We start from the raw sequence: 12,472 nt of genomic DNA, 5'->3' as shown, positions 1-12,472 counted from the left end.
AGTAAACCCAGGAAAGTCATTATTCAAGCATGAGACTTGCAGACTTGGTCTGCCCTGCTTGCAAATTCTAAATATTTAATTTATTTTAAACAGAGCCAGCTTGTTGAAAATGCCATCCTATGCCTGTTTCCTCTTAAAGAGCTTACTTTTTTCTTTCTCTTCCAATCTTGTGTGTCATCTTATAATAAAATAGACACTTCTCCTCAGTGCTGGTCTGCCCCCTCCATCTTTATATTTATGGTTTACAATATAGCATTCTCTCTAACCCAAATGAAAGCATATAGGGAAAGCAGGGGGCTAGTGTGCAGTTAGCCGCTGTCCTGAACATCATTGTTGCCCCTGCTTTGCAGAAGAAGAGAATTGGCGCTGAATGACCAAGAGCAAGTGTGGGTCCATGAAGGCTAAGTTGTAAGCAAGCACAATATGTGACAGTGCTCAACTTGGTTACAGCCTACAATGACGCGGAAGTTAGCATGGACACCTTAACATGCAATATGTGTGCTTTTTGGCACATGAGTTAATTAGTAAGTCCATTTACTCTTCTTAAATGGAAGGGGCTATATGTGTAAGACTTAGTCTTACGTGACTTAGTCTATATGTGACTTAGTCAGTAAGTCAAACAATACACTGAACAGAGTGTTATTTCAGATTTGGCCATTTTCAGCCATAAAGCTCCCTACCTGACTCTTGGTCCAAAATGCAACTCACAAGTTGAATGTATGTCACAAAATATACTGATACTGTAACTTGCTGTCACAACATAATTGGATGTTGAAGAGTTAAGCCTGGCAGCAGACATTACTTGTTCCAGAGATCATTTCCAACACAGCAACTTTTTTGTTTTAATAAGTCAATGTTTAAAGTCCTGGTTGTGGGTCAACTGTTTCAACTGCTTAATCATCATTAAAATAACTTTCAGTGGTCTGGCTTTGATCATTCTCTAGACCAGTGGGTCCCAAACATTTATCAACTGGTGGCTCCCTTGACCTTCTGGACCATTGGCTGTGGCCATTAGGGTTACAATTCTATACATTGCATATAGTATTCTGCAGCTTCCCTAGCTGGTTTCTGTGGCTTCCTGGAGACCACTGTTCTAGACCTAACCTCTCAAAAGGTCTACAGCCACCCACATGCATAACATTCTGCTCCCCGTCCCCTACCTGCTCACATCAGCAGCCACAAGCCACCGCCTTAGTCTTGTGGTGGCCATCTTTGCTTAGGGAAGCGGGTCCTCCCAGAGTAGCTAGTTCAAGACCTAAACATGTTTTTCAGTTGTTGCCAGCACTTTGTTTCTCACTGGAAAGTAATAGGAACTTTAAAAGCTAATGACTTAATGAGGAGGCAAAAACAGGTAGGCAAGACCCCTGCTATTCCCTCAAATGTTTGTGTGTATCTAAAGGGGCCACAAGAAAAAAAAAATTGAAGTACATTATGCTTCAGTGAAAAAGATTGTAAACAGGAGAAATTTTCCCCAAATGGGATTAATTTTAAACTGCTTTTTCTCAACGGATCTGTCTGTAACTTAGCCAGATGACGGTGGTCAACACATGGATTCTCTCTACCGGTTTCACGCAGTTAGACAAGTGGTCTGAATTTGATTTGCATTTAGAATGTTCAGGACTTGTAACTATGGAATGCTGTCTCCACCTTAACTATACATACTCCAGAGCTTCTATAATCGTTTGCAACATCAGATTTCTTTTCCCCTCTCATCTCCTAAAATTAGAACATTGCATGACCAGTCAATTTTATCTTTTTAGACCTTATTTTGATTCCAAGTTCTGTTTTGAAACTTGCTTCAAATGTACGTGTAAGATTTAGAACAACTCTGTAATAAACTATACTGGGGATATGAGAATATCACATTAACTGACTTTATATCCTTGCCTCCTTCTCTCTCCCCACCCTCCTCATTTAGTTCATTGTGGAATGTCATGGGAATACCCTTCTCCCCCAGTTCCTTGGCATGTACAGGCTTACTGTAGATGGCGTGGAAACCTACATGGTGGTCACCAGAAATGTGTTTAGTCACCGACTGACAGTGCATCGGAAATATGACCTCAAGGTGAGGGCTAGGATTGCACCATGGAACCTGGACTCCATTCCCATAACAAACAGTCAAGCAAGTGGGTTATGTTCCTTTTTAACAACAGGCAGGCACTGGTCTTATGGTTCTGTTGAGATAAGAAACCCAAATATTCAATATTAATGCTGTATATTTCACAGGTTTCATATTTGCATGTCAGCTCTGTCTCAGAATGTGTTTTCTTGAAAATCTCTGCTTTCAGGGGCTTTGATTTTAGGGTTTTTCTGCATTATTGCATCTTGTGCACCATAAATGCATTTTGGCCAACATATGTTCCTCTTGCCAATGACAGCAAACTATAGAGGACACAAAATCAACTTAGTGCTGATCCACCCACCCTTTTTAAAAAAAAAAATGAAAAAAATTCTTGTTAGATGGCCACTCATATGATGGAGTCGTAATGTGTGGAAGAAGCTGATCACCAAAAGAGTAAAACGAAAAAGGTGGTTCACAAAATTATGGAGCAGAATAGGATATGTAGATCTTGTATTTGCTGGTTACTCATTATATCAAAACAATATCCTACAAATGACTGTGTCATGTAGGCAGCCACATCTCACACACCAGGTTCAACTGGGTTGTCTGTACATCAGCCTTGCTTTGCTGGATGAAACTAAGGCCTGTCTAGTCCAGCATTCTGTCTCCAGCAGAGATCAGCCCAGATGCACTGGGAAAGCTCACAAAACAGAGTCATCCTTTGATGTAGGAGACAGACATCTAATAATTAGAAGCATATTGCCTTTGAACGTGGAAGTTCCATTCCTAGCTACTGCAGCTGTCGACACGTCTGCCCTCCATAAATCTGGCCTGCCTGTGAGGAACATCCCACTTTCCCTGATAACTAATATCATACTTTAAACTCTTTGACAGTGTAGGTCTTCAGGGTGACGATGGGAAAACATAGAACAAACAAGGGCGTGCTGATTTTGCAGAAAAGTCTTGGTTAATTAGAACTCAGACTTGGGGTTTTGTGTTAATTAGAACAGATTTGGTTTTCAAAATAGGTCACACTCACTCTCTTCACTTTCAGGGGTCAACAGTAGCAAGGGAAGCCAGTGACAAAGAAAAGGTAAGAGTAACTATTGGGAGGATGAATAAATCCCCCTTTCCCCCTCCTTTTCTTAAATATCCCATGTGTTCTGGCTAAACCTATAAAATGTTGCTGCTGTGTATGCAATTGCAGCAGAATTAGAGAGAAAAGGATGCAGCCTTCCTTCCCAGTTTTGATCATGTGTGCTGTGCACGGGGCAGAATTGGTGTATCTCCATTTCATACTCTAAATTTCCTGGCAAATTTCAGGGGAGCAAATAGCAATGGTGTTCCCTACCTCCTCAATGCTTTATTCCATTGATTGATTTTTTTTTAATAAAAGAACTCATTGGTGCTTAGTATGTATGCATCTATTACTTGTTCAGCCCTTGTATTCAGGCATCTATAGGTTTTGTTTTTGTCTATTTTGTTAGTCAAACAAACTCAAACCATTTTGTTTTTATCAATCTATCCATTTTGTTTGAGAGTAGCTGTTGGGTTCCAGGGGAATATGGATAGTGCAGCGAACAGAAGCAGCTTTTTTTCCTCCCTTCCCACTTCCTTTAGCCCCAAATTACACCACTATTGGCTGCTTTTCTGGTAGATCTCTTTAGTAGGTATATCAACTTTAATCAATAGATTAATTTTTTTTCTAATTTAGAAACCAAGCAAAGTACAGTAAGCTTTGAAGTATATATATGCAATAGTAAACTCCGTGACACTACTTATGAACAACAGATGATAAAATCTTGTATGCAGTACCATCTCCATCCATATTTAATACCAGTAAATAAGTAGTAACTTTCAGTAATAGTATTTCTTAAACACGTCCCAGATTTTAAGATCCTTTATCTGATATTCTGTGTGTCAGATAAAGTACATCAATTTCAATACTATAATACTATGCCAGCATTTATGTTCCTGTGTTTTTATTGACGGAACTATGTAATGTGCTGCTCTTGAAAAGAGTCATTTCTTTTGAAAGAGGGTGTGTAGTTTGCTGTGTCTTAGTTGAAAATGCCTCCAAACCATCTAAATGCCCTTTGGGGAATTTATTTTCCTCTGTTCTTAATTTATCATTTGTTCATTATTGGTAATCTGGAGTTTAATTAGTTTTTAGTTGATTAATCAGTGGGAGAGCAGTTTTAATTTATCGCTGTGTCCTATGAAAAGGACATAGGTTGAGGCTGCCAAATGATAACTGTACCTTTCTGATTTGGGGGAATTAGAGTGCTGAAAATACATGAGCAGTTCAGTGGATCTGTTTTGAGAAATTTCTCCTGAAACCAGGAGTTTTGGTTCAGTTTGGTTAGAGCTAAATGGCTCGTTTTAGCCATTAGATGTGATGGAGAGCGATGGGCCAACAGGAAGTGCTCAATAGCCAGATATAGTCAAAGGAAAGCCAGGTGCTCAACAATCTCCGTTTCAGACTATGTCTGTATTGCACTGGGATTATTTTTCGTTGCAATTAAGCACACACAGTTTTTTATACTAGAGATAGCAGGTCTTTTCCTCTGTTGACTAAGAGGGATCCTTAGAAAGCTTAAATACTTTCTCTGTGTTAGAACAAATGTCTATCAGATGCCTGAAATGCAGTTTTTAAAAAATGTACAATACAATTGTTTTCTTCCTTTTTTTTATTTGGTTATTTGAGAGAGTGTATGAATTCTCTGCCCTCATTCTGTCCAGTTTTTTGTACTAATCCGGAAAAGCCAGATGGTTTTCCTTCTATTTTAGGGACTGCCTGTGCTCTAGTTGATTAGATTAATTCAGATTAATGACTTTTTAGAAAATCTGGTAGAATTATGAACCTTGCAAACAGTGTGCCTCAAGCCATGTACAGTCATGCCAAAAATGTGTTTTTTGTTATGGGCTTTTCTTCTGCAGCAGAACGTTGCTATCCAGCATGGATGTACAATGCACCAAATGAACACTTAAGAATTATTGGATTCTTTGGGTTCTTGTGCTTGGTTGGCGTTTTTAACCAGCAAACTTCTACGTTTTGCAGGGTGTTTGAAATAAGATTTAATTCTGTGAAATAACCAGAGCAGTAAGTAAACAGTTGAAGAAAAGGAACAACCCTGGGAAAGTGGAACTGGGAGGAGTGTTTTCATTGTAATACATAAGGAAATTGTAGAACTAGGATGTTACGATGGTCCCTTTTGGCTATAAACCTTTTGGCGTAATATTATGCCTGCTGATTTGTAAAAATCCAGATTTAGGCTTTTACCCTAGTCTTGAGTTTCTCCCTTGTTCCTTTTTGCTAGTATTTCAACCACAATAGATCTAATATTTGCATTTAGTCAGATTCCTAAATCTGTGCCAAGAGAGCAGGTAATACAGGCGCTGCGTTGAGAGTACCGGTCGCATCTGGTGGCTTCAGGCTGGGTCTGATCTGGCTCAATGTATGTCAGGGGACCCACATTGAACCAGATCTGCAGATAGATAATCCACAGATATGGAGGCCTCACCTGTATGCTACATAGTGCTGTTTCTTAACGAGATTTTCATCTTCAATCCTGCATGCAGATTAGAAATTTTGAGCAGCTGTCACCCTGCTAGTGTGTTTCCAACATCTGGTTATCAGGTGACTAAACAGATGCTGCTGGGAAGCTCACAATTAGGGAATGATGCTGATAGTTGCCCCCTGTGGCCCCCAGGATTTGGTAATCTCTTGCCTCTGAACACAGAGTTTCTGTTTCTAACTACATCTCTTTCCTCCAAGAGTATCTCTTTTATAAAACTATATGGCTCTTGCTTCTGTTCAGTTTAATTGAATGACACCAAGCTCAAGTGTTTTGGGAGAAAAAATTATTCACGTAATCAAATGATACAGCCGCACCTGGAGTATTGCATCCAGTTCTGGTCACCACATCTCAAAAAAAGATATAGTGGAAACTGAGAAGGTGCAAAAGAGAGTGACCAAAATGATTACTGGGCTGGGGCACCTCCCTTTATGAAAAATGGCTACAGCATTTGGTACTTTTCAGTCTAGAAAAAAGGCACCTGAGGGGGGACATGACTGAGGTGCACAAAATTATGCAGAGATGGATAAAGGGATGCTCTTTTCCCACTCACACAACACCAGAATCGGGGACGGCCACTAAAATTGAGTGTCAGGAGAATTAGAACAGACAAAAGAAAATATTTCTTTACCCAGTGTGTAATTAGTCTGTGGAACTCTTTGGCACAGGATGTGGTGATTGCATCTGGCCTAGATGCCTTGAAAAGGGGATTGGGCAGATTTCTAGCAGAAAAGTCCATCAAAGGTTACAAATCATGAAGGGTATGTGCAATCTCCTGATTTTAGAAGTAGGCTACCTCAGAATGCCAGATGCAGGGGAGTGGAAACAGGATGCAGGTCTCTTGTCTTGTACACTTCATAAGGCATCTGGTGAGCCACTGAAAGATACCAGAAGCTGGACTATATGTGCCTTCGGCCTGATCCAGAGGGGCTCTTCTTATGGTCTGTCTATTCACTGTCACCATAATATGGAAACCTCTACTACATCCTCTACCTTTGTTCACCTCTTTCTCCCTATATTAAAATCTGATCTTTTAGGAAGATGCTCCAACCCCCTGACCATTTTAGTTGCTCTTTTTCTGTATCTTCTTCAGAAGGTACAGTATTCTTGAGATGGAGCAAGCAAAACTGTTTGCAGTATTCTAAACATGACAGCATCATAACTTTAGGATATTGTTGAGATATTGTTGAGATAGGCAGTCTGATGAACCGATACGGTGACGCTAGGGAGGCTTAAGTCCCTGGGACCAGAACCTGAGGGGAATACTGCAGGCAGGGGAGCAAATGTTTGCATGAACAACCTCCGATTTCTAGTAGCCCAGCAGACAAAGTCTAGGCTGACTGTTGCCTTGGCTGAGGCTGACCTGGAAACTTTTAAAGTCGTACCTGGTCAGGGGAAATCAAAAGAATCCCAGGTTGGGTGGAATCTCAGAGAATGACATAACTCAGGAAGCTTTAAATCTGTATGTCACGCCTATTTTTAAAAAGGGAAAGAGGGGGGACCCGGGAAACTATAGGCCGGTCAGCCTAACATCCATACCGGGTAAGATGGTGGAATGCCTCATCAAAGATAGGATCTCAAAACACATAAACGAACAGGCCTTGCTGAGGGAGAGTCAGCATGGCTTCTGTAAGGGTAAGTCTTGCCTCACAAACCTTATAGAATTCTTTGAAAAGGTCAACAGGCATGTAGATGCGGGAGAACCTGTGGACATTATATATCTGGACTTTCAGAAGGCGTTTGACACGGTCCCTCACCAAAGGCTACTGAAAAAACTCCACAGTCAGGGAATTAGAGGACAGGTCCTCTCGTGGATTGAGAACTGGTTGGAGGCCAGGAAGCAGAGAGTGGGTGTCAATGGGCAATTTTCACAATGGAAAGAGGTGAAAAGCGGTGTGCCCCAAGGATCTGTCCTGGGACCGGTGCTTTTCAACCTCTTCATAAATGACCTGGAGACAGGGTTGAGCAGTGAAGTGGCTAAGTTTGCAGACGACACCAAACTTTTCCGAGTGGTAAAGACCAGAAGTGATTGTGAGGAGCTCCAGAAGGATCTCTCCAGACTGGCAGAATGGGCAGCAAAATGGCAAATGCGCTTCAGTGTCAGTAAGTGTAAAGTCATGCACATTGGGGCAAAAAATCAAAACTTTAGATATAGGCTGATGGGTTCTGAGCTGTCTGTGACAGATCAGGAGAGAGATCTTGGGGTGGTGGTGGACAGGTCGATGAAAGTGTCGACCCAATGTGCGGTGGCAGTGAAGAAGGCCAATTCTATGCTTGGGATCATTAGGAAGGGTATTGAGAACAAAACGGTTAGTATTATAATGCTGTTGTACAAATCGATGGTAAGGCCACACCTGGAGTATTGTGTCCAGTTCTGGTCGCCGCATCTCAAAAAAGACATAGTGGAATTGGAAAAGGTGCAAAAGAGAGCGACTAAGATGATTACAGGGCTGGGGCACCTTCCTTATGAGGAAAGGCTACGGCGTTTGGGCCTCTTCAGCCTAGAAAAGAGACGCTTGAGGGGGGACATGATTGAGACATACAAAATTATGCAGGGGATGGACAGAGTAGATAGGGAGATGCTGTTTACACTCTCACATAATACCAGAACCAGGGGACATCCACTAAAATTGAGTGTTGGGCAGGTTAGGACAGACAAAAGAAAATATTTCTTTACTCAGCGTGTGGTCGATCTGTGGAACTCCTTGCCACAGGATGTGGTGCTGGCGTCTAGCCTAGACGCCTTTAAAAGGGGATTGGACAAGTTTCTGGAGGAAAAATCCATTATGGGGTACAAGCCATGATGTGTATGCGCAACCTCCTGATTTTAGCAATGGGTTAAGTCAGAATGCCAGATGTAGGGGAGAGCACCAGGATGAGGTCTCTTGTTATCTGGTGTGCTCCCTGGGGCATTTGGTGGGCCGCTGTGAGATACAGGAAGCTGGACTAGATGGGCCTATGGCCTGATCCAGTGGGGCTGTTCTTATGTTCTTATGTTCTGTAACCATAAAGGATTCACAAGAGTCAAAAGAACTCTAGTCCAGCAGTTCCTGATTCTAACCTACTGGCTCTTGAGAGACATAAGAAGAACGTTGCTGGATCAGGCCAAGGGCTCATCTGGTCCAACTTCCTGTATCTCACAGTGGCCCACCGGATGCCTCTGGCAGCCTAAAAGACAACATGATTCCTGTATCCTGTTGCCACTCCCTTGCATCTGGTAGGCTAAAACCTGTTTAAATTCACAATACTTGTGTATTTAATTACACAGGCCAACACACATTTTGCTTCCTTAAATGTTACACTAATTCCTGGGTATATTTGGGGTGCTGATTCCAAAAATGGCATCCATTTTGCCCTATCACGTCTAGTTTTGGAGACAGAGCATAGCCTCTTTAGTGAATGGTTCAAGCAGCTTCCTCATGAGGAAGCCTACACCATGGCTTCCTCATGAGGAAGCTACTTGAACCATTCACTAATGAGGCCATACTATATCTCCAAAACTAGACGTGATAGGACAAAATGGATGCCATTTTTGGAATTGGCACCCCTAATTCATATCAAACCACAATAAAGTTTGGGAAAAACTTTTCTGACCCTAAGTTTTGTAGGCCTGTGTTACCTTTCTAATAACTTGCAGCGTCAGATTAGCCTTTTTTCACTGCCTCAGTGGGCAGTACATTAAGCCAATGTTTTCTGTAAGCTTCCTGTCATGACAGAAGCTACTTTTTCTGGGTAGCTGCAGCCAGTTTGGATGCTGTCAGCATATGCATGAAACTAAGAACTTGTTTGCACTTATTCCAGTTTGCTCTTCTATCTAGGCCAAGGACCTACCAACATTTAAAGACAATGACTTCCTGAACGAAGGCCAAAAGCTCCGTGTTGGAGAGGAGTCCAAAAAGAACTTTTTGGAGAAGTTGAAACGAGATGTTGAGGTAAAAGTGTGTTGAGGTGCTTGTGGATCAGTGGAAATGCAAATGGTGGTGATTGTAGAACCACAGGCCTGGAAAGGACCATAAAAGCTTCTTTCTTCCTTCCCTAAGTAACATCTGGGTATGCATTCCTTCAAGGCTTCCCTTAAAGACAGTTTGGAAATGGCAATGGATACAGAGTGCTATTACTCGATTAGTCCACCCTCACTGTGTGTTTTGTATCTGTATATGGTAGACCTGAGAATGAACCAGTGGCTTGGGCAACTGTTTGCCTGATGATTGAAAACCACTAATCTGGTGGACTCCTTCACTGACAAATTGCTCAGGTTAAGAGAAGGCTGATCTCTGTCGACCAGCAGTACTGGATTGACCCCCATGTGTCACTTGGATCTGCAGGCAAAGAAGATTGTGAAAAGGCTGGCACTGCCTGTAGTTCTCCTGCTGTAGCCAGTAGTGGCACAGGGAGCCAGAGTTTGATTCACCAGACTCCCTATTTGAACCTAGCAGCACTTGACTGCCCTGGGCTTCCCTCCTTTGGGGATGCACAATTTTGCACTGTCTCTCCATCTTCTATGACTGGAGCATTGAACTGCTCACGTTACAGAAGCGCAGCACAGTTGCCTTTCCTTGGAGAGGCTGCTTGTTGCATCTCTGCATGAGTCACTGCTCTGGGTTTACTTCTTCCAGTCAATTAAAAGAGCCACTTTTTGGGCTGTAAGAGTGAAGCCTGACTCCAATGTTCATTCAGAAAAAGAGTTTTCCAACCTTCTGATATTGAAGCAAATGCTAATAAGGAGTGTTGGTGAAGGAAGCTTACTCAGCATACAAAAGAAAGAGGTAAGTTTAGTGGAAATGTTTAGTGGAAAGTTTAGTGGAAAGACTGAAGTGGGGGAAACCAGAGCAAAAAAGAAGGGGTGGTAAGAGTGATGGCATGGTGTTGTTGAACAAATACAGACCAGCAAGGTAGAGTCTTGAATCCATTGCAAGGAGCTGGAGGGAGCCCTTATTGACCCAAGTAGGCAGGTGGTGAGAGCATAGCAATAGAGGAAAGAGGGAGAGAGAATGCCTTTCTGTTGCCTTCCAGTTTCTTGCCCAGCTGAAGATCATGGACTACAGTTTGCTGGTAGGAATTCATGATGTGGACCGTGCTGAGCAAGAAGAGATGGAAGTTGAAGATCGGGCAGAAGATGAAGAATGCGAGAATGATGGCATTGGTGGGAACCCAATTGGCTCTTACGGGACCCCCCCTGACAGCCCTGGCAACCTTCTCAACTTTCCCCGTTTTTTTGGGCCTGGGGAGTTTGATCCATCAGTGGATGTCTACGCTATGAAAAGCCATGAAAGTGAGTGATGGAGTTGGGGGAGGAGGAGCTGGGAGGCAAAGGGGGAAGCTGTGGAAAACCAGAATGTTGTATTGAAAGGTCCACTGACTGTGGTTATCTAATCATAAGAATGTGTTTGGTTGGTTTGACTCTATAGATCAGGGGTGTCCAAACATTTTGGCAAGAGGGCCACATCATCTCACCTGATGGGAGCCCCTGAGGGCTGCAAGTGGCGCCCGGGCCGGGGTTTGAGCACCCCTGCTATAGATGAAATTTGGTCCATCTGCCATCACCTGTCTCTTGGGTCTCACATTATCTGTTGGCTTCCTGACCCTCAGTCACCCCAGTCAACAAAGCTCTCTTTCCAGTCCCTCCTTTCCCACTGCTGACACCCTGCCACCACCCCAGAGCTTGCCCTGCAGTGTACTGCACAGGAAAATGTTGAGTCTGTTTTCAGACAGACTTGCTGTGTACGTGGAGTGATAGTGAAGTCCATCCGGCCTGGTCAGTGCCATGTGCTGGCTGAACAGACTCTCAGGAACATGCCTCTGAATCCTCTGCAAGCCATGAGGCTTTCATTGTAGATGGGTTGATTTGGTGAGCATGTCCTTAAAGTACAGTTTGGAAAATCACTCCATCTGATATACAAGAGCCCATAGATGCTCCAGCTATCCAGTCTTCTGTTCCCTTGAATAAACCTCTATCCAAAGCAGGATGGGGATGTCCTGTTACCAAAAAAATCAGACAAAATCTATGCCAGTCATACGTAACATCACTGATGAAAGGATATGCTACAAGAATTCTATATGCTCTTATGCTGCAAAATTTGATATTTTCACTAAGAAATTAGGAGTGCTTCCTCCGGGCTTCTGGTGGCTTGGAAATGCGTCCCTTAACTCATTTACAGCACAATCCTATCTTACGCTGGAACAGGCAGGTACAGGAGGCCTGCACTGTATCCAGTGCAAGATAGGAACCTAAAGTGGCTCAGCCAGAGGCAAGGGGAAACTCCTCTCCTTACCCCCGGGTAAGCCACTGCAGCCCCAATGGGTCTCCTCAGACTTGCGCCACCTCTGGAGGTGGCATAAGTCCAAGGAGAGTGGAACCGGTATAACTGCCGGGTCACAACCCTGCCACTCGCTTCCCGCCCGCCTCCTCCCCACCCACCCCAGACCCTTGCGTTGGCCAAGCTCGGCTGACACAACCCTCCCCATCAGAGTCGGCACGGAGGCTGGATTCAGCCTCCATGGGCCAGCGTGTGTCCCTGTGTCAGCCCAACTGACTCTAGAGAAGGCGCAAATGTGCTTTACGGTATGTTTGCAACTCTCCTGGGCTGGCGCAAGATACATGCTCTGGCCCAAGGCACACTCAGGATTACGCCCATAGCCTCTAACCCTCAAAGCATTTTTCAGTACTTGCAAAGAGACTTACAAGCCCTGAAACTCTTTTTTTCTTGTGTTTTAATCAGGTGCCCCAAAGAAGGAGGTATATTTCATGGCCATTATAGATATCCTCACGCCATATGACACAAAGAAAAAAGCAGCGCATGCTGCCAAAACTGTGAAACATGGGGTAAGACGC

The 12,472-nt window shown here is 43.3% G+C and overlaps 1 protein-coding gene across 1 annotated transcript in view; it reads left to right on the top strand.

Moving 5' to 3' along the window:
• Window positions 1-12,472, top strand: part of PIP4K2B (phosphatidylinositol-5-phosphate 4-kinase type 2 beta) — a 32,166-nt gene that overhangs the window by 12,504 nt on the left and 7,190 nt on the right. The window contains exons 5-9 of the mRNA XM_066628992.1: window positions 1,919-2,065; window positions 3,117-3,155; window positions 9,459-9,572; window positions 10,654-10,912; window positions 12,360-12,463. Of these exons, the coding sequence (XP_066485089.1) occupies window positions 1,919-2,065; window positions 3,117-3,155; window positions 9,459-9,572; window positions 10,654-10,912; window positions 12,360-12,463 (663 nt within the window). The remainder of the gene's footprint in view (window positions 1-1,918; window positions 2,066-3,116; window positions 3,156-9,458; window positions 9,573-10,653; window positions 10,913-12,359; window positions 12,464-12,472) is intronic.

Source organism: Tiliqua scincoides, chromosome 5, assembly GCF_035046505.1.
Source record: "Tiliqua scincoides isolate rTilSci1 chromosome 5, rTilSci1.hap2, whole genome shotgun sequence".
Classification (NCBI taxonomy): domain Eukaryota; kingdom Metazoa; phylum Chordata; class Lepidosauria; order Squamata; family Scincidae; genus Tiliqua; species Tiliqua scincoides.
The sequence above is the reverse complement of the archived record's forward strand: the minus strand, read 5'-3'. Positions and strand labels throughout refer to the sequence as shown.